The following is a 22890-nucleotide window of genomic DNA, read 5'->3' as shown; positions in this document are numbered from 1 at the left end:
GCATTTCTCTTCCTTTTGACAGCAAAAATAAAAGCCACAGAGAGGTCTAGGGTATTGTCTCTGTCAATCCAAAGCAATACCAGCAGCAGCTATCGAGTGGGAAGCATTCTAGATAATTAAAGAACCTACTTAACAATAACAAGCTGATAAGATATGCATGGCTATGTTTCCGCCTGTGTTTTCATCCTAGCAACATGAAGCAAAATTACTACCTCAGCACATCTTCCCAGACTGTACCTCTGTGATGTGGTGTAAAACATCCTCTTGAGAGAGATACAGATAGACTCCTAGACTATAACCAAGTGTTAAGTAGAGATGGCAATGGGTTGAAATATGTTAGCAAAAATAATGAAACTTCCCAGACCACTCTGTTAGAAACATGTACAGAACAATGTATAAAAACAGTCACAAAGAGATGTCAGGAAGCTGTGTGTCCCAAGCCAGCTCACTCAAGGTAAGCATTTAGGGGCACAGCTGTTGTTTTGGTCTTCCCACAGCCTTGCAACACACTGTTTTCTCTAGGCAGCTGCTCCAACCTCAAAACATATGATTTTTAAGGAGGACGCCAAAGATGGCATGCATGTACATATACATACACACTCCTGCCAACAGAATGACCCAAGAGGGGAGTCTCAGAACCTCAATGTTTGGCTGGACTGATGGGAGCACAGCAGCACATTACATGATGTGCCCTCCCTTTTCTGCAATCAACAGAAAAGCAAATGCTTTAGAAATCACACCAGTCATTCCCATGAACTTCTAAAATATAGGAAACAGAATAAAATAAACCAGCCTATTGCAATATTTCTAGTGGCAGCACACAATGGGACACCTCTCTGGACTAATGACAACCTGGAAACACAATTAACTAACATAAAATGTTTGCACTGTGTGATCTAGTACCGTCATTCCTCAAAGTTTATCCTAGGTATTTAGTTAGAAAATGTCTGCATACTCAGACATTCACTGCGACATTACTTAAACAGGCAAAATGTCCAACCCAGGGAGGAAATTACTAAGGACTCAGGTGAAAACTATCAGTAAGAGTATGGCATTCACCATGGCCATTCTTTGTCCTAAACAACATGGAAGGTGCCTAGACAATATGAGTGATCCAAAACCACAGGGAAGTGATGAGCCTGTGACTAGACAGAAGTTAGGTGTACTGGGGCTGAAAGTAATAATGACAAGAAAGAGTTGCTTCACTCAAGTATAAGTAAGTCTCCATTATTTTCTCTGAACATTTGTTGAAATGTTTACTACAACATGTAAACATTTGTACTTCACTTCCCTCAGTGTTGACATGGGCATGGCAACTGTGAATCTTGGCATCCCTGCCAGCAGCCAGTGGCAACTGTGGGCTCTCCTCTGAGCTTTATCTCTGGTTACTACCCAGTGCAGACTCTGTAGAGTGACTCAACACAGAATCCATAATCACTCGAACTGGGACTCCGTCCTGCCTGATGAAGCAAGGCTGCGCATGTGAAGCTGACTCTCAGGAGGGATTCAATTAAAGCACACTGAGTACTCGAGTTTGTCAGAATTGGAATAGTGTACCAAATTTAGGAAGAATTTTTAAATGTTAATACCCAGTGTGGAATAAAGCATAGTCTTAAAACACAACACAATTTGTCTGGAGAACTGTTTGATGTCTATAAACTAGTCTTAAAATCGGTAGGCTTTGACTCAGCAATTAAACCTCTGTCAGAAAAGAGGCAGTGGAAATACTCACACACAGGAGTGTTTGCTGCCATCTAGGTGTTGTGGATATAAGCATGTTTTTGTTTTAATTCCAGGTGTGAGGTGTAGATCTGATTCAGATAGTCTACAGTAGCAAACTATTTGCCTCATGTGGGCTCTGAGAGGAGCTCTTTGCCAGATACAGATAGTTTAAGACTGAGGACTTAGGAGAGAGAATAAATGCCAATGCCCAGAAAGTGTGGACAGGCCCTGAGAAATAACAAGGCTGCTACTGCTTCCCTACTTAGATTACTGGTTGCTGTTGATGCAGTGAGACAAGAAGTTGGAGATCTCCTGAAACAAGGATTGGACTGGTTGCAAGAAACCTGATGATCCTAACCAGCAGGAGGCAGCTAAGAGAACTACGCCCCCTCTCCCACTAACCCTTTCTCTCTACCTGGTGTTGGGATGTTGGAAGGGAATTGGGTGGAGTAAGGAGAAAGAGATATAAGAGATATAAGAAATAACAGTTTCTTAACAGCACACCAACAGCTAAGTTACAGGGTAAAAATACCCAGTGCTTTGTAATAACAGTCTAGTTAAGTGAACTGAAGAGTAACTAAGTAACTAAATACATGGATACTCAATATATTTCTATGAAGAATATTCACAACCCAGCAGCATAGCAGGAATGAGCAATGGACTCTAAAAAGCAGGATACAAACTATTGTCAACTTAATGACATCAGCGAGTGACCCGGTTCATTTCCACTGAGATGAGAAAAACAACTTTAGAATTTTTTCTTTTTTTTTTTTCAGAATTTCTTAACTTTTCTGTACAGCATCCTCCTCCTGTGAGCAGAAACCATCACAGGACCCAGCCTTGATGTACCACCCATTGTGTCAGGACAGCAGGAAGTACTCACATGGATGGTTTGGGCTCCTCTGCTCCCCTCTCGGTGGGCTTCTTCCAGGTCTCTCTCCAGTCTCAGCTTCTCCTTCTTCAGGTCACTCAACTCCTGGGTAACCTTTTTAACATTCCTGAGCAGCTGATGGTTCTCAGTGTTCTTTGTGAGGTTTTCCGAGTGCAGCTTGGCCAAAAGGGTTTCCTTTTCTGCCAGGGCAGCGTCAGAGTCCTCAGACCCCTAGGAGAGAGGGAGGTATAAAGGGACCTGATTTCACATATCATAGACAAACCAAGAAGATTTCCTGCTTTTGCCTTCCAGGCAGAGATGAAAAATAATAGGCAGTATCCAGTATCCAAAGCCCAAGGAGTAGCAGCTTGGGAAAATACAGGACAGTGCATAGGTTGTGGTATTGTTGAAAAGGGAGAAAAGTCCACTAAAAGAAAGAAATACAAGAAGGAAAACCACAAACTGTTAACTGAGAACCATCGGCTGCTCAGGAATGTTAAAAAGGTTACCCAGGAGTTGAGTGACCTGAAGAAGGAGATGAGACTGGAGAGGGACCTGGAAGAAGCCCACCGAGAGGGGAGCAGAGGAGCCCAAACCATCCATGTGAGTACTTCCTGCTCTCCTGACAATGTACATCAGGGCTGGGTCCTGTGATGGTTTCTGCTCACAGGAGGAGGATCCTGTTCAGAAAACAAGAAAATCTGGAGGAAAAAAATCTAAAGCTGTTTCTCTTATCTCCTCACTGAAAATAACCTGGCTTGACACTCTCACTCAATCCCCTCTCTCACTGATGTCACTAAGGTGACAATAGTTTGTATTCTGCTTTTTTTTTTTTTACTTTTATTAATTACACTTTATTCACTTTGTATCCCCCCATAAGCCCCTCCCTCCTCCACTACTAATCCTACCTTCCTTCCCCTTCTTCACGCATGCCCCTCCCCAAGTCCACTGATAGGGGAGGTCCTCCTCTCCTTCCTTCTGATCTTAGTCTATCAGGTCTCATCAGGAGTGGCTGCATTGTCATCTTCTGTGGCCTGGTAAGGCTGCTCCCCCCTCAGGGGAAGGTGATCAAAGAGCAGGCCAATCAGATTATGTAAGAGGCAGTCCCTCTTCCCATTACTATGGAACCCACTTGGACACTAAACTGCCATGAGCTACATCTGTGCAGGGGTTCTAGGTTATCTCCACGCACGGTACTTGTTGGAGTATGAGTCTCTGAGAAGACTCCTGTGTTCAAATTTTCTTGTTCTGTTGCTGTCCTTGTGGAGTTCCTATCCTCTCCAGATCTTACTATTTCCCACTTCTTACATAAGATTCCATGTACTCTGCCCAACAGCTGGCCATAAGTCTCATCGTCTGCTTTGATAGTCTGCAGGGCAGAGCCTTTCAGAGGCCCTCTGTGGCAGGTTCCTAACTTGTTTCCTGTTTTCTTCTTCTTCTGGTGTCCATCCTCTTTGCCTTTTGGGACCGGGATTGAGCATTTTAGTCAGAGTCCTCCCTCATGATTAGTTTCTTTACATGTACATATTTTAGTAGGTTTATCCTATATTATATGTCTATATGAATGAGTATATACCGTGTGTGTCATACAGAAAGTGGGGAAGACCCTAGAACTCACTGGTACAGGAGAAAACTTCCTGAACAGAACATCAACAGCACAGGCTCTAAGAGCAACAATCAATAAATGGGACCTCATGAAACTGAAAAGCTTCTGTAAAGCAAAGGATACCATCATCAAAACAAAATGACTGACTATAGATTGGGAAAGAATCTTCACCAACCCTTTATCTGACAGAGGGCTAATATCCAGTATATATAAAGAACTAAAGAAGATGAAAAGCAGCAAACCAAGTAATCCAATTAAAAAATGGGGAACAGAGCTAAACAGAGAATTCTCCGTAGAGGAATATCGAATGGCAGAGAAACACTTAAAGAAATGCTCAACGTCATTAGCCATTAGGGAAATGCAAATCAAAACGACCCTGAGATATCACCTTACACCCATCAGAATGGCCAAGATGAAAAACTCAAGTGACAACACATGCTGGAGAGATTGTGGAGAAAGGGGAACCCTCCTCCACTGCTGATGGGAATGTAAACTTGTACAACCACTCTGGAAAGCAATCTGGCACTTTCTCAGACAACTAGGAATAGCACTTGCTCAAGACCCAGCCATACCACTCCTAGGCATATATCCAAAAGAGGCTCAAGTACACAAAAGGGACATTTGCTCAACCATGTTTGTAGCAGCCTTATTTGTAATTGCCAGAAGCTGGAAACAGCCCAGATGCCTCTCAACTGAAGAATGGATGCAGAAATTGTGGTACATCTACACCATGGAATATTACTCAGCAGTGAAAAATAAGGAAATCATGAAATTTGTAGGTAAATGGTGGGACCTGGAAAGGATCATCCTGAGTGAGCTGTATTCTGCTTTTTAAAGTCCATTGCTCACTCCTGCTATGCTGCTGGGTTGTGAACCAGAGACATGTATTTGGTATTTGTATATTTAGTCACTTGGTTGCTCTTCAGTTGACTTAACCAGACCCTTATTCTAATTTCTATGCAGTGGAAGAATAGTTGACCTTTCTGTTTCTCTCGATTCTCTAATGCTTTAAGGTAACTGAGCATGTTATTTTTATAATGGTTTCAAAACAATTCAATTAAATAACTTTAAAAACATAAAAAAAATATGTTCGGAGTTTAGTTCAATTACAAATCACTTGTCTCAGAAGCAAGTGTGAAGCATTGGGTTCAAGCCCTGATATCACAACCAGCCAATCAATAATAAACAGGAAATGGGGGGGAGCAGGGGGATGACAAGCAGTGGTGGGTCCTAGCATCAGCAATTTTCTCTTCTGTTAGTATGGCTTACACCAGAGTCATATGCCAAAAAAAAAAAAAAAAAAACCTCAGTGTTCTACACGGTAGTCAAAGTCTACTTTAAATTGCTCTAATGTCATCAGAGTTCAAATATTTTTATGTCATTAATATATAATTCACCTGAGAAAAGATTTATGTAGTAGACAAAAAGGAACAAAATGTTCTAAGCTACCAACAATAAAAAGAATGAATTTAAGTTTGTGCTCGGTTTCAGAGTTTAAGTGGGATTATCTGGTGCTTGTCAATTTGTTTTGAAATGATACTTTTCCTTAGTGACTCTTTTAAGAACCAGCTAAGCAACTAGCAACCAGGAAATATATTCGGATATGCAAATTAACACTGCTCTACGGACTGATGGTATACACCAACCATGTGTATACCTGGAACACAAAACCAAAGTGATATTCATGTCGATGGTGGTATTTAAATAAACTCAAGAAGCAAAGGCCAACAATGACTGGAAAATGTTCTTTGTCAGTAACAGGTTAAACCACGCCCATAAGTAAATGAAGCTCAGAGTTGCTAAGTGACTAGCCTGTCATCATACTGCCCATAATTAAATCTGAAATTCAAGTGATTTCCCAGCCTGTGTTCTTCCCTGGCACAGCACCACTTGCCCTCACCAGTGAAGACTCTAATTAACACCAATAAACTGGCAAGAATGAAAACTACAAGACTAAATTCGACTGGGAAGCTAGAGATAGGCGTCGGTTAGGGGATTGTTAAACACAGTTTTTGTTCATGGTTACCGAGTGGTGGAAGTTCTGCAGGATTATTGCATGATGATGGGAAAGCTTCCTTAAAAATCCAAATGCACACATTTGACTCATTTCATAAAAACGCGTTCCATGTTAAATTTTCCTTAAATGGCACTTTGAAAAACTTCCCTAAAGGGCTCTTTACTTTCCCTGAATGATGCCCAAGCAGCAAATATTTGGCCCAATTATACTAAAGGCCAAATATAAAATTAGGCAAATTATTCTTGTTCACTCTAAAAGGATCCAAACTTCCATGGACCAGTTTTAGCTATGTGGCTTGGGAGATATTACCTTGAAAGGCTGAATAAAGAGATGCCGAAAAAAATAAATAAATAAATACATAAATACATAAGTAGATAAATAAATAAATAGGTGCTGAAACATATATGTGACTCAACAATTACTTCAAAATAAAAATTAAAAAGTCTGAGTACACCTACACTATGTTGCCACGGCAAGAATGTTAAGAAAAGGGTTCCAGAACAAGAAATATACAATGGCCCAGTATACATCTTTAGTCCCAGATACTCAAGCAGTCAAGGCAGGAAGATCACATGAGCCTACGAGTTTGGGACCAGCCTAGGTGTCTTGGTTAGAATGAAGATAGCCGCCATAGGCTCACAGGGAGTGGTATTAGTTGAAAGAATTAGGACACAGGGCCTTGTTGGATTAGATGTGGCCTCCTTAGAGAAAATATCACTGGGGGTGATATTTTTTTTAATATTTTGAAGCCTTTGAGGCTTCAAATGCTCAAACCAGGCCAAGTGGCTCACTCCCTCTGCCTGCTGCCTTACAATCTAGATGTGGAATTCTCAGCTACCTCTCCAGTACTATGTCTACCTGTGTTCCGCCATGCTTCCCACCATGATGATAATGGAATAATAAACTTCTGAACCTAGAAGCTAGTACCAATTAAATGTTTTCCTGTATAAGGGTTACCATGGTCATGATGTCTCTTACAGCAATGGTAACCCTAAAACACTAGGTAACATACAGGAACCCCAATTTAAAAATTAAAAAATAAAAAAAAAACCAACAACAGAGAAAGAGAGGCTAGCAAGGTAGTTCAGTTAGTTAGGTGCTTGCTCTGCAGGCAAGAGGACTGGAATCAGTCCCCAGCACCCACATAAAAGCCAGATGCAGGTGTGCATGTCTGTAAGACCAGCCCTAGGAAGGTAGAGACAGAAGGATATCTGGGATTTGCTGGCCAATCAGTCTGGCCAAATTCATGATCTCCAAGTTCAACAAGAGAACATGCTTCAAAAGATAAGATGGAGAAAGATGGAGGATGTTGACCTCTGACCTCCATCTGTAACTTTTAGCATGTATGAGTGTGTGTGAAGGGATCAACAGTGAACATAAGTAGAGGTGAGTTTGCTGGTAATTTTTATTATCTTCTTTCTACTACTTTAAGCATAGAAGTTACTTTAAATTTTTACTTCAATAAGTGTTTTTACTTTTACACCTGGAGAATACCACTTCTACTACAGAAATAACTTTAAATGGGCTTGAGGAGTAACAGCTAGCCTACACCGTAACCTGCACAGTCACATCAGTGGTCTGAAGTTGAGTCTGTAAGTCTGTACTTTAGCAACTACTCCGAGAATTTAAATATCATCTGCTGCTGCTTCATTGTCAAGTTTGATGTCAGGGAACCCTGTGACCTTTGTCTTTTGTTCTTTTTATTTGTAATTATGTACATGTGTATATGTCTGGAAGAGGGTCACATGGGTGAAATTGTCCACACAGGCCAGAAGACTGTCAAATCCACTGGAACTAGAGTTACAGGTAGTTTTAAGCTGTCCTACCTGGGTGCTGAGAATCAAACTCATGTCCTCTGAAAGAGCTGCAAGTACTCTTAACCACTGAGCCATCCCTTCAGCTCCCATTGGCTTTTAAACTCAGATTGCAATGAGTTCAAATCACACCACAGCCCAACAGGTCCTTTTACATGAAGGAAGCACACTTAAAAGACTGTACAACAATGAAACAACACACATTTTAAAAAACGCACTGATATAAATATACATCATACACTCACTCAACATGAAATCAGAACAGCACAAAGGACAGGCTTTGGATACAGACTGCCACTCTAATCCTGCCACCACAAACTCTCAAAAGGTCAAAAGCATACCTCCTCTTTGGGTGAAGCATCACAAGAGGTTGTGAGACCAGCCAACCTGACATGAACCCAGAGAGTGTCAGCAATGCCTGTTCTCTGTGAGATGCAGACAAGGACCTAGCCCATGCTGCTGTTGTCAGACTTCACTCTGCATGTGTTGCATTTTGATCAGGATTAAGGATTATTAAATTACTAAATGCATGTCATATGTCTGAGTAACAGTCAAGTTTACAAGGCTGCTTTCTTTCCTTCAAACCTCAAGATAACAAGGAAAATTAAAATATACAAAGACTCATAAGGATGCCTGGACTCTGGCTATCAACTGCCAGCATTTCTTTTCTTAAGCAATGGAAAATATTGATGGTTTTCCAAAGAATTTGGCCTTTAAAGCTTGTTATTTTCTAAGCAAGGGGGAAATGGTGTAAAATGTAAACTCAGCTCCATTTCACCATCTATTGTCAAAACAGTAGAAGAAGCAAGCCTGTGATCCCAAAAGCAGAGGTCTGTCCACACAGTTAGCATCCCATAATTTACACCAAATTACTGCAATTACTCTTATTGTGAGCCAAAGCCCTGCAACAGATAAGGCAGGAGGTATGAATCTTGAATGTCACATAGCCTTAAATCAGACTGAATTCTGATTCTACTGAATTCTGAATTCTACTTCACCAGCAGGAGCACCCTGGTACAAGAGTGAGAAGAGCGAGAGCTTCAGCGAGCATGGACGTGACCTGGTGATACAATTTCACGACTCACGCCAGTAACAGGTTTTCATCAATTGTATAGGTAGACTAGAAACATGGCAAGAAAATGCTAAAATAATTAAAAACATAAAACTAAAATATAAAAAAGAGAGGGACTGTTATAAGGATGGGTGGGAGGCATCCTTGAAAAACAACACGGTGGACACAAAAGAGATCAAAGGCATTAAAGCCTGGACCACAAATTCATAAAGCAGAAAGGAAGAGCAGAGAACTCCAGGTTGTGGCGTGCCAGGGACCCTGAGGTCAAATCCTGGCCCTGTCACTCACCAATGTGGTGACCCTAAGCAGATCCCATTTCTCACCCTGGAGTTCCTCGGCAATCAAACAAGGATATGAACAGTATCTACTTCAAATGCTACATAAAGGGCATAATCTATGGGGAATATGTAGCAGAACTGGGTACAAAGTAAGTATTCAACAAATACCTGCTGAATTTATATATATAACAAATAACTGCTGAATTTAAATCCTGACTCTACCACCGGCTAGCTGTGAGAGTGAGCAAGCTGCACACCCTCGAAGAGCCTCAAAAGAACTCACAAATACAAGAGTATGATGATTATTTTCCTCAAGGACTGTGAAAATTAAATAAGATATTTTACATGTTGGCTAAAAGCTAACTCAGCACTCCCAACTACTAGAGTAGCCGCCACTAGCGCCACTAGCACCACCACCACCACCACTCCACCACCACCATCATCATCATCACACTAAGAGGCCAAAGAAGCTCCCAAAACTGATGAAGGACCTCCCTTTAATTAGATTCAACAAATTCTATCACTAAAGACCACCCATGGTTCCCCTTATTAAAATCTCCCAGGTTTCCTTCAGCTGCAAAGTCCAGGCCTCTCCTGGAATGAAGACTCAAGAGAACCACTGACACTAATGAAAACTCTTACCTGGGTTTTTGAGGGAGTCTCTCTGGTGTTGGTGAAGACAGCAGCGAGCTCTCTGATTTCAGAGTTAAGTTCTTCAACCTGGGGAAAAAAAACAAATAGCAGCCATGAACATAGCTGGGCTCTCCTTCCCATACAACCTCCATGCATTCCCCTGACCTGTAGTATTTTATGCAGACAAGCTCTTAGTGGTATTTCTGGTTTTGCCATTTGTTAACTGGGTAGCTTGCCCTCTCTGAGACTCAATCCCCTCATCCGTGGCCATGGTCCACATAAAGTCAGAGTATGTCCCATGTATCAGAAGCCAGGTCCTCTGTGTGTCAACGTTAGGAAGAGGGCCTTCAGGAACTGAATCTGAGTGAGAGGTCCTGGGGTCAGCCTGGACCTTGCTCTTGGAAGGTTCTAGAGGAACTCAATCTCTCAGGCTTCATCTGACAACATGATCTGGCTCTCTTGTCTGCATTCCTGTTATCAGCCACTAAACCTTCATCAGAGGCTGAACACATCAAAGAGTTTGATCTATGAACTTGCAGCATCAGAAAAAAATGAGTTAAAACTCTTTATGAAGTTATCCTGCCTCTGATATTTCATTATAGTAATACATGATACATTAAACATAATACTAATAATACATTAAACTAATACGTGATGAATACCACTCATCCAACTATGATGTTGTTAGTGCCAAATGAGGCAATGTACACCGGAGCTAAAATAACAAGCATTACTACTATTATTATTGTCCATTCATATGACTTCACCAATAACTTCGTGTGGCTTCTCTAACTTCACCAATAACTTTGTGTGGCCTCTCCCAAAAATGCTCCTCTTCTATACCTCAGGATCTACTATGGACTCTCACCTTTATACCGTGGAACTGTTCTACTAATGTACTTCCCCCATTTCAAACATCCATCACTCCAATTTGCCTATCCTATAGGAGTAGAGTTGGGTCTCTTTGGTGAGTGAGGGCCTTAGTTAATCACTGAGATACAATAGGCTTCAGTACCAACAAGTAATAAGAGCCATCAGCCACCACACTGGATGCCAAAGGCAACAAACCAGGGTGGATTCTTGCTTCCCAGCTACAACATTGCCTCCCAAATTCCTTCAACCCCAAATTTCAGTTGTCCTTCAAAAGAATCAGTCTGCACTGTCCTTTAGGGCAGTCACTAGCCACATGCCTGGGTAAATGTCAACTGAGATGCTAAAAGTACAGATGAACTTTAAATCCTTGGTACTGAGGGACGAAATGAAATAGCTCACCGTTGCTTGTTTCACTGCCTATGTGTTAATTATGTTCATATATTATTTAAATTGACTTATATTTTTGTATCTCAATGTGCCTTACTAGAAACTTGGTATTCATATTTAGTTACTGACAACACTGGTTTATCCACAACTTCAACTGACTAGAGGACCCACTTTCTGTACTGTCTTAGCACTTAGAAACTTTCTGTCTAAAGCTAAAACTTCAGGGTAGGACAGGCAAGCCACAGAAACTAATAAAGAAAAATCCCACTTCGTTCCTCAGACATACCTCTTTTTCCTTTGATTTTAATGCCATGGTTAGGCCCTGGATGGCTTTATCCCTCTTTAAGCTATTTTTCTTCTCGGTAGCAATTTCTCTTTCCTTCTCTCTCAGGTCCTCCTGAAGTGCCTAAATTAGATTAGAAAAAGATTCACGAAGTTGATGTGTTCCAACCAAAATGCAGTGTAAATATATCTTTAAGAGCACACTCAAATGCAGTTATTCTATCTTATTCCTGTCAACCTGTGATTAATGTTTCCTAGCTGAGCTGAGCACTGTGGCATCAGCTCCCAGTTACTGTGTTCCTGCTCATGGCAACAGGGTCGGGTGAAGGGAAGGGGATCAGATCGCTTGAGCAGTTGACAGCTATTCCTATGGGAAGGACTCTACTGCCTTCTAAAATCTGAATACAGTCACATCAGAGTCTTGGAAACTGCACCACGTTTTTTGGGGGGAAATAACAGATCATTAATTTCATTCCTTAATGCTACAAAAGCTAGCAGAGAGTTTGGTTTGATGGAGACTGAGCCGTACATTTATAGTCTGAGTTCACGTCTTAAGATAATCACTGCTGCCTCCCTCCTGGGCTCTTGTGAGGATCAGAAGAGATAATGGATGTGAAAGTGCTTTTTAAACTGGCAGGCACTGTACAAATTCCAGCTGTTGTGATTAAAGGCCCTAGGAGCCTGGGTTTTGGAATCAAAGAGGCAGATTCCTCCCTCCCAGCTGTGTGATCATGGACAAGTGACTTCTCTTCTGAGTCTCAGGTACCACATCTACAAAATGGGAATGTTCACATCACAGAGTTAATGCAAGGACTAAGGAACTCCCTCCACTGTACTTGATGCATGAATGACACTCAGCAGCATCTGGTAAACTGTCACAAAGAATTACCTGTTGCTGAATAAAATGAAAGGCAAGAAGAGAATGAGTCTTTGGTACAGTCTTAAAATGGACCAATATACCTGGATCCTCTCTTCAAAATGATTGCTCTCCTTCTGCCGTTCCCTATGTGCAGCCTAGAAAAAGGCATTCATGAGTAAGCAGAAAGAGGAGAACCATCAGGCTTCCCCAGACGCATTAGAATAAGCACCTCATTACTCACTCCCCTCCACTGCAACAGACCTCATTAACACAAGCACACCCTGTTTCTGGGCCCCACCTATAGCCTGACTTGGTTTGACTGCAGACAAGTGTGAAGATAGCTGCCCAGTTTGACCACCAGGCACAGGGGTGATTCAGAAGAAAAAGGAAAGGGCCACCAAATGACCAGTTCTAGGGATTCAAAACAGGAGGAGGAGCAATGGCACCCACATTCCAAATGAATGCTAACCAATGAGGCTAAAGAATCTGCTATTGTGACAAGGACAAGGACCCTGCTCCAGAAAGAAATCATGACCTTGAGCTTCCAAAACATACTTCGATGTGAACAGACCATGTAGTAGCCATCCTTTACCCAAGGAGAATGGAAGGTCAAAATAGCTTGCCCTGGAGGCTATAAAAGTGAAGACAGCGTCAAGGAGATTTGGGCCCAACCTACTTCTTGGCACCTACAGAAATATGACTACTCTGAGGCTGGTCCTAAACTCAGCCAGGGGATCACAATCTCAACTTGGCCAAGATGGCAGGAGTCCTGAATAGCATAGTATGCTGAGCATCTCACATGCTGTTAGTCCCAGAACCAGTTAGTTCCCTTCCCCCACAACCTCTGATGTTTCACAACAAATAAGGCCTCAGGCCTGCCTCTAACCACAAAGGAAAAATGCACATGAACTTTACAATATAAAAGCCCTAAGGGTGAAAAAGAAGCCAGGAGGCGACAGCAAACTAGCACAGGGTAAAATACAGATGCATAGGTATGGGGCATATGAACAAAAAGAGGCCTAACAAAGGCAGTCCCTGCTGATTCTTCAGCTGACAGAGAACTGGTATGCAGAAGTTACTATGCAAACCAAGCAGACTGAAGAGCGCCCCACTTCCCATGGAACAGTCTGATGTACTCCCCCTCCCGCTGTGCCCTGTCGCCTTACCTCACCATCTCTCTCCTTTTCTTTCCTCAGAGTGGCAGAAAGTCCTCGGAGTTCTCCAGATGACACATTCGCGTCAGGAGATGCCATCTGAGATTTCTCCTCTTTAAGGCATTGAATTAAAGCTTCTTTGCTCTTCAAAGACAGCTTCAACTCCTCAATCAGTCTGAAAGGGAACAAAATTTAAATATTAATTCTGAGCTGCTCTCTTAGCTCAGTAGAGCAGGAGGAGGTAGGGAGTGGGGCCAGGCATCTTCAAAGTAGATGTGTCCAATGAATACACATAAACAGAATCAAATTCTGCAGGTCAGAGAGCAAGGACCAGAAAATATGTGACAATAATGAGTCCTTTTGTCTCTAGCCTGCCCCAGGGATTTAGCTCTGAACTGCACCTTGTCTGCTTAAGCCATGTACCTGCTCCAAGACTTTCAGCGGCCCACCAGCAGCAGCAGGTTGCTAAGTTATGAGTAGGAAATCACCTCTCCAAAAGAAATCTGTCCCTGAAGCCTAATCGCACAACCAAGTGAGAGCTGGTTTTGGTGGGTGTGGATTTAAAGAGCATATCTCTCCATAGCTTGCATACAATGCTTAAAAACACACCACATCTCAGGCTAAAGGCCACACTTTGGGATAAGGCATCCAGGCACCCAGCTCTTAAGTCCTAACAGCCACAGTATCATCCTGATGCCAATGAGCCCACAACAGCTCACACAGAGCTAGCTCCAAAGCTATTCTATGCCCCTCCACACTTTTGCATATGCTATCAACACCTTCCGCCCAAACCCCTTCCTGTCCTCCCTGATAAAACAGCAGAGTTCTTTAAATTGCATCTTTCATCTTAGTCTGAGAGAAGCTTTGCAACCTACAACCATAATGCCTCCAGAAGACATGAACATTTTCCTTTTTGAAACTAAACTCAATGTTCTTCGATCAACTGCTCTGTAACCAAGCTAAGTCATTCTATCTCTCTGGGCCTGTGTTTGGGAAACTTAAAACACAAGTGCACTTCTGACATACAGCTGGACTCACCAAATGACAGCTGTAATGCCGATTATATGTCTGCTGTGCATGTTTTGTATACGGGTGCTTATCTATACAGGTGTATGTACAGATCAGAGCTCAGTGTCCTAATGTTTTCCTCATGTTATTTTGGCTTTTCTGGGCTGGCTGGCTCGTTAGCAAGCCCCAAGAATCCTCTTGTCTCTCTGCCTTGAAATGCAAGGATACATATTATCATACCCAGCTTTTACAGGAATGCTGGAAATCAGAACCAAGGTCCTCATGCTCACATGGCAAGCATTTCATTCATTAAGTCATCTCCCCAAACCAGCCCTATATAGTACCTCTTACACATTCAACAATTAACATTTTGTCAGAGGACTCTCCAAAGAGCCCTTCCACGGCTAGGCCTAGAAAGCAACCCAATTTTGTAGAAATAGAGGCCTGGAAGTCTGGCAGAGCTGCTTTCATGAAGCACCTGGCTTCCCTGTCAAAGGCCTGGAGGGAGACACAGGCAGCATAAACATCTAGCCTGCACTGGCATCAGAGTGCCAGTGGGATCGCATGATGGACAAACCTGGAGGGAGGTGCAATACTGCCCTCTAGGGGTTCAGTTCTGATATAACCAATAAGCAAATGAGCTAAAAGTCAACAAATGTAGATTTAAAATGGAAAGTGAAGCCAGAACCAGGACAATTAAAGACCCAGCCCATTAAAGGGAGCAGCAGTCCTGAACCAGTAAGAAGCTACCCCATCCCCTCAGGCTGCCTCCATCTTTGGGCTTTCAAGAAATGTGAGAGCTCATTCTTCTGAAAATTCGATGTTTTAAATGGCATCAACTAATTCAAACTTTTAAAAATTTTATTTAGCCTGAAGAAAATATATCTATTGGTTATAGCCTGCCTGTAGGTCTCACAAACATGATCTACTTCAGATCCAAAAGAGTCCAAAAGCCAGGCTGAAGAAACTAGAGAAAATATGCCTGTTTGAAAACAGAAGTGGGAGCCCAGTAAGACAAGTGGAGGCAGATCAGATTCAATAGCCTGTCATGCACAACAAGCAGGTTACTCTGTATGGCTGATCCAGATCCATGTCACCTGGATATAAAACAACTACCCCTGCTGCCCTTGCTAGGCTAGATTTCTGACTTTGACTTAAATATGGACTATGGGAACTCAGTGAGAAGATTTACCAAATAGTCACTGTCTGAGGGAAAATGAAGGAGGCTGCTGGTTGCTGGTCTCTGGAAGTTTAACATCTTCATCTCTGAGACTGACAGATTTGTAGACCTGACAAGCCAAGTTTCTATACCTGTCTAGCCAGGGATATATAAATGTCAGGAAGATGCAGCCTTCAGTAGAATGCCAACTTGGCCATCCAAATCCATGGCGAAGCTACCACCTGGACCAGCCCACACACCTTCCCAAATGCCCAAACAAATAACAATCCAAGCTTAAGCAACATACCCTGATGATCTACTTGTGCAGGCTTTGTACACAAAGTATGCAGGCTCCATTCCTTTATACATGCCAACCCTCTGCATTGGCAACTTCTAGAACTCTCCCTAGAAGAATCCCACAGAGCTCAAAATTCACTTCTACCATTTATTTGGACCTACCTGTCCACTCTCCATAAGCAGAGCTACTGTTGTCTCTGTAGTTCCAAATGCATGTGCAAGCCATGTTCAGCACTGCTTATTACATGAATCTTCATTTCCTCCTATTCTAGCCTGAATCTACAAACCCACACCTCCCCTCACACACACCTCCCCTCACCCAAACCTCCCCTCACACATACCTCCTCTCATACACACCTCCCCTCACACACACCTCCCCTCACACATACCTCCCCTCACCCAAACCTCCCCTCACACACACCTCCCCTCACCCAAACCTCCCCTCACACACACCTCCCCTCATACACACCTCCCCTCACACACACCTCCCCTCACCCAAACCTCCCCTCACACATACCTCCCCTCACACACACCTCCCCTCACACATACCTCCTCTCATACACACCTTTACTCACAGATGCTCATCGATCCCACAACTCCTGTCCTAACTGAAAATGTCATCTTCCCACTCCCACCTAAAAGCGCCTCCTCATTGCTCATCTCCAAAATACATAAACTGCACCACCTCCCCTCAGCCACTCATTCTCAAGGCTGAAAGAGAGGTATCAGTATGTGTTTTCCCCTGTCTACCAAAGCCCTTCTAAGCTTACTGTGTCCACTTCACCTTCTTTGTTTGCCTCCATTTCTACTCCAGGCTTTCAGGCTTGTTTGCCATTGCTTATCTAGATGTCTGTATCAGCATGAGAGCACAGTAGCAATCCATCCCAAAGGCAAGCAAAGAATTGTGGTAAATTTAAATGGAATCACGTTGTTTCCCCAATCTCCCCACTAACTTTTCAATGGATTATCCCATGACTTCAGATAAAGTACAGATTATTCCACAAGGCAATGACCCATCCAGCATACCTGCATAGTATATGCCACCGTCTTGATACTCAATGCATTTTCATTCCGTGACTGTCAGAACTGCTTCATGATGTTTACAATCAAGTAACACACGGTTGCCTAACAGTATATCATGACTGTGTCATTCCCCTCACTTCATATCATCTTACATCATCACAAGAAGGGTGAGCCCAGTACACTATTTTACAAAAGAGATTGCATTCACCTACTTTCACAACAGACTTGCCACAATTGTCTACTTTTTAATAATTTTCATTGTTAATTTCTTATTGTCAATTCAATTTTAACGCAGATATTTATTATGAGGAGTGGGGTGAAGGTGCAAAGCAAGTGAAAGGCTGCATACTGTCAGGTTTCAGGCATCCTTGAGAGTCTCAGGTAGATACCTACTTCCTTGAGAAAGCTTCTCCTGGCCCCTTTACGTTGAATTTGTAAACACTATGGAAAACCAGTATTTGTCCCATCTAGTCCATGTCCTTCTGTTCCTGCCATCCACTCTTCCACCTAGTCAACTTGATAAGCTTTGAAGTAGACAATGAAAGTCTCCCTAACTCACTCCTTTAATCACTGCTGAGTGGAACAGAAGATACACGTGAATAAAGAGCATAATCATCCAATAGAGACAGTTAAATAACTGCTAAATATGTCAGGATCCTCACAAGACTCTGCCCTAGGACTTCTTGGAAACCCTTTTTTCAACTCTTCCCTGCCTTCCCCCTCACAGGTACCAGTAGTTCTCCTGTTTACTTGAGGCCACTGTGGGGGTTTGAATAGAAATGGTCCCCACAGACTCACAAACACAGATGTGTTTAAATGCTTGGCCAATAGGGAGTGGAACTGTTAGGAGATGTGGCCTTGTTGGAGGCACTGTGGAAGTGGGCTTTGATGTTTTATGTGCTCAAGTTACACCTGCTGTGGCACAGTCTTCTGCTGCCTAGGAATCAAGATGTAGAACTCTCAGCTCCTTCTCCAGCATCATGTCTGCCTGCATGTTGCCATGACAATAATGGACTAAACCTCTGAAATTGTAAACCAGCCCCAATTAAATGTTTTCCTTTATAAGAGTTGCCATGGTCATGTTGTCTCCTTACAGCAACAGAAACCCTAAGAAAACCACTCAGACATTCTACTCTAGTCTAATCCATTCCTTGGGCTCCCTACCCCTAATCTAGTTTCCAGAATATATAGTTCTCCAAGAAAACCAAGTCTATATGTGTTCTAAGGACTTCACTGTCAATCAAGCAGGAGAGAGATCATGGAAAACAACAATCATATATGTAGAATTTCTCACAGTGGCAGCTTAGACTGTTCATGAATGGCATGGGGGTGGGAGGGTAGGGAGAAGCCAGCAAAGGGAATCCCTCCTCTTTCTGGCAACATGGTCAAGAAAAACCCTGAATCACAAAGAGTTAGATGGAGGTGGTAACTCATTCCCTCCACCAATATCTATAGAACTTAAGTTTCCACACACAATACTTCCATTTCACAGAACAAAACAAAGGGAACAGCCTCTGACCTCCACGCATATACATACACACATATACACACACACCAAAATTAGAATTAAAAAAAAAAAAAAACAACTATAAAACACTGAGTCAAAAGAAAATTAAGACAGAAAAAAGGAGGGGAACCTAAAAAAGGTTGCAGGTTGCAGGTGGCAGTATACACAATAAATGCTAGTACCCTGAGTACCTAAAGTAAGGGTACTGAAATGGGGAGACCACAACCACAGGCTTCCTCAATACTGATCTGGTCCTCTCTCATAGAGAATCCCAGAAGGTTTGCTTATCATTTGCCAATCCATAACTGAAAACAAAGTGGCAGACCTAAACATCAAAAGGTGGCTCTGAGTCAGAAGTAAAGGCAAATAACACTGGCCACAAGAACCTAAACAGCTGGGCAGGGTGATGTGCTCCTGTAAACTCTGCACTTGGGGAGGCAGCAGAAGCACATGGAGTGCAAGGCCAACCTCTGCCACATAGTGAATCTGTGCCAGCCTGGGCTACTAACTAAACAATGTGGTGATGCACACCACTTCACAGGGCACCGAATGGATGAGAAAAGAAACCACAGGCAGAAGACTCTGGAGGACAGCATTCACTCTGGAACCATCTCATCCAAGTCCAAACAGGTATGGCTATTCAACCAGCTTTGTTGATCTCCACCTTCCATTTAGAGACTAAGAGGTAGGATAAGAGAGCCAAAATGTCAGAAGAAAATGTCAGCTGCTTAACAAGTTTTTGTCAAAAGTTTGGCTGCAAGGCACAGTGGCCATTAAAGGTGGCCTAACAGTCTACTGTCCATCCATTTCTCTGAACCAACAGTGTACTTTTTATTCATTATGCACTGAAGAACTCTGTGTTTGGTCTACAGTGATCTCTTGGCCTATTAAACTGCTTAATTTGGGCCCCCAGCCAGCACTAAACAACATGATAAAAAAAATGGGTCACAAAAAATTCGCTAGTAGTTATTGTGGGGACAAACCACTTACTTTTCCCAGTGGAAAGAATCACAAGAGAAATTTCCCTGATAGTGCTAAGCAAAACTGGGCCTCTCCTGAATCCATGACTTGTTTACCTCAGAATCTCAGGTCCACAGAATTGGTTTTTTTCCCTTTGGCTACCAGGAAGCTATAGCCAAAACTAAACAATAGAATTAGGATCTAAGTATCCTTTTACAACATGACTTGTCTGTCTACTGACTGTCTCTCACCCACTATTATCTTGTTCCCATTCTTTCTGCCCCACTCTGATCCCTCAGTTTTCTATATTGATGTGCTGGATACATTCCTGTAAGTTATTCTAATCTTGTGAAGAACAATGACAGAATGACAGAAGAGAAGGAGAGGGGAAGGAGGGGGAAAGGAGAGGGGCAGATTCTCTCCCATGACAGATACTGAGATGTTAGAGTTTCATGAGGATCACAGCCAGACCTGTCCTTCTCTTCCAGAGCCAGAGTCATCTCCAGGTCCCCCTTCTGCATCTTCTTCATTGCTGACAGCTTGCTTTCTAAGCTGAGCCGAAGAGCTTTCTCTGTTTCTGTTCCCGCAAAGGCCTTCTCCAGTTCTGCTTGGGCAGCTTTCACATCCTACAGTTAAATTAAATGCATTTGATGCAATTTTTCAATACAATTGGGAACATTTTGAAAGAAAATTGGATTAAAATATAAATATTTATGACTTTTTCTCCGGCACATTTCCTCTCCCTGGATATACTATACATGGAAAGAATTAGTAATAAATACATTTGCCAGCCATTTTTCCCTCTTGTATTAGAAGAGTAATGGGCACTTCCAATGGAAAAGACTCAACTCTACAAGAACTGTACTTTTGGTTTTGAAAAATCAGATCAATATTTACAGCTTCAATGAGAACAAGGAGAAATGTGGTTCTCAATACTAAACATGCATAAATTCCAGAGTCACCCTAATCTCCATGCAAATTCATCCCACAGCCCACCGCCCCTCACTGTTTCTTTTTAAGATAATGACTACACAATTCTAAAATGCATTTCTGCATCTCCAAGGTGATTTAGGTGGTGAAAAAGTATGCTCTTTCTGAGTGCTTGGAGAAGCCACCAAGGATATTATCTTCTAAATCATGAAGGCCATGTCTCTGTTAGGGGGAAAGGGCTTGGGCTCACAAAACACAGACCACTGCCCCAGATTACAACGGAAACAAAAAGTCAAATAGACCCAGGTTCAAAATTCAGCTCTCCTACTTGCTGTGTGTCTTTGGATAGTCATTTAATCTCTGAGCCCCAGGTTTTTATTCTAGGAAACAGGATACCCACCATTCCATCAAAGAGCTGCTGTGAGACTGCCAAGGCCTGTTATCCCAGAAACTAAAAACAGCTAGTTTCTCTTTCCCCGCCCTTTCCCCTCTTAGCACCTCCACTAATACTGTCTGCCTTAAGAGTTCTGCCTGTTACTCCACATTTCTTAGACAGTTATTTGCTGAGTGCCTACTAAATGCCAGGCTCTGAGTAAACAGTCATAAAATATTTGATCTCAACCTAACCCTAAAGTGTTGTGGCGTGAGACAGCAGAATACTGCAGCCTAAAATGCAGCCAGATCATCTGATATATATCACCTGTGTCACCTTGAGCAAATGCCCTGGCTACTTTGTGCCTTCTGTTTCAGTATGTTTAAAAAGAGAGAAAGAAAAAGAAAATGGGGAAATGCAAGTGGTTAACTCACTGGTTTCTTGGAAGGATAGCTAAGTATACATATGAAGCTGAGCAGGGGACCTCCCCCTGTGGGGGGGCTCACTTGACTTAGTGTTCTTTACTGCAGCCAGTGCTGCAAGCTCCTGCTGCTGTAATCAATTCACAAAGGCAATGTTCTACCCAATGGGATAAATGCAACAAACAACAGAGGAGAAGCACTGGGAAGTACTCATGAGACAAACAAGAAGTCTGGATAAAAAGATGACAACTTTCACAAGTGTCTTATTAAGGGTGTGGTGCTAATGTGCAGATTAGCAGGTGTGGCTTTGTTAGAGTTAGGTATGAACTTGCTGGAGAAAGTTGTCACTGGGGGTGGGCTTTGGGATTTCAAACGCTCAACTCAAGCCAAGCCCAGAGTTTTGTTCATCCAGCAGCCTACTGACCCAGATGTAGAACTCTCAGCTACCTCTCCAGCACCATGTCTGCCTGCATGCTGCCATGCTTCCTGCCATGATGATAATGGATTAAACCTCTGAACTGTAAACTAGCCCCAGTTAAATGTTTTCCTTTGTAAGTGTTGCTGTAGTCAGGAGGGATAGGGGTGCTGGCACCCACCTTTCATACCACCATTTATGAGGCAGAGGTAGGTAGATCTCTGAATTTGAGGCCAGCCTGGTATACAGAACAAGTTTATGGACAGCCAGGGCTACACAGAAACCCTATTTCAAAAACAAACACCAACAAACAAAAAGAGTTGCTATGGTCATGGCATCTCTTCACAGCAACAGAAATTGAAAGATAGTGGTGTATGCTTGAAATTATAGTGTTTGGGAAGCTGAAGCAAGAAGATTGCCAAGTTTGAAGCCAGCTAGCCTTACTACCTAGTAGATCCTGTCACAAAATAATAATAACTTATTAATATATATTGATCATCTCAACCCAAATTCTGAAAGGCTCAAAATATGAAATTTTCTGCTCATCAACATGAAAAATTCACACCTGACCTCATGTGATGAGTTGTAGTCAAAACACAGGCATGTTAAAATAGTGCATAAAATTCCTTTCTGACTACATATATAACGCATATGTAAAATGTAAGTGATTTCTTGTCTAGCCTTGGATCCCATCCCAAGGACAGCACATTAGTTATGTACAAATGTTCAAAATAATAAGCTGAAATCTAAAACTTTTCTCATCCTAAGCATTCCAGAAAAGGGCTACTCAAACAGTGGTACTTAATCTTAGTTTAAAATAGAGGACAACTTTCTACTGTCCTATCCAGATGCAGCTGTTCAGCCAGGAAGCATCTGACTCCCAACTATGGTTACAGTAACTGCCTGATGGAATGAATAGCACATTAGACCTATGAGAGACGAGACGTGGTATCAGGTGAGTTCTGGCAAGACAGTGGATAGAGGCTAGAGACAGGACAAGAGCCAGGTGGACAGGCAACAGCCAAGCATCAAGCAATCTGAGTCCAAGCTTGCTTATCTCTGAATGGTCATTTCTTCAGTGGGCCTCAGTGGGCCTAACTACCTATGCTAGTCAGTACTTCTTTCGTTGCCTCAATGTCCTCACAGGAGGAAGACAACAGTGTAAGGGTTTTAAGTTGCATGTGTAAAGTGCCTACGTGGAGGCTAGAATTCAGTAATGATGAGGGTG

General features: G+C 42.5%; 1 protein-coding gene across 8 annotated transcripts in view; it reads right to left on the bottom strand.

The window, feature by feature from the left end:
- Positions 1 to 22890, bottom strand: part of Cdk5rap2 (CDK5 regulatory subunit associated protein 2) — a 185793-nt gene that overhangs the window by 122916 nt on the left and 39987 nt on the right. For 6 of the 8 annotated variants that reach the window (XM_055607530.1, XM_055607533.1, XM_055607534.1 and 3 more), the window contains exons 7-12: positions 19994 to 20148; positions 13581 to 13743; positions 12516 to 12569; positions 11560 to 11679; positions 10023 to 10100; positions 2606 to 2824 (exon numbers count right to left, since the gene is read on the bottom strand). In XM_055607530.1, coding sequence (XP_055463505.1) covers positions 2606 to 2824; positions 10023 to 10100; positions 11560 to 11679; positions 12516 to 12569; positions 13581 to 13743; positions 19994 to 20148 — 789 coding nt within the window. The remainder of the gene's footprint in view (positions 1 to 2605; positions 2825 to 10022; positions 10101 to 11559; positions 11680 to 12515; positions 12570 to 13580; positions 13744 to 19993; positions 20149 to 22890) is intronic. The other 2 variants (XM_055607536.1, XM_055607537.1) reach the window with 1 other exon arrangement.

The sequence above is a fragment of the Psammomys obesus genome, unplaced genomic scaffold (genome assembly GCF_907164565.1).
Source record: "Psammomys obesus unplaced genomic scaffold, mPsaObe1.curated_primary_1811, whole genome shotgun sequence".
In the NCBI taxonomy this organism is placed as follows: domain Eukaryota; kingdom Metazoa; phylum Chordata; class Mammalia; order Rodentia; family Muridae; genus Psammomys; species Psammomys obesus.
The sequence above is the reverse complement of the archived record's forward strand: the minus strand, read 5'-3'. Positions and strand labels throughout refer to the sequence as shown.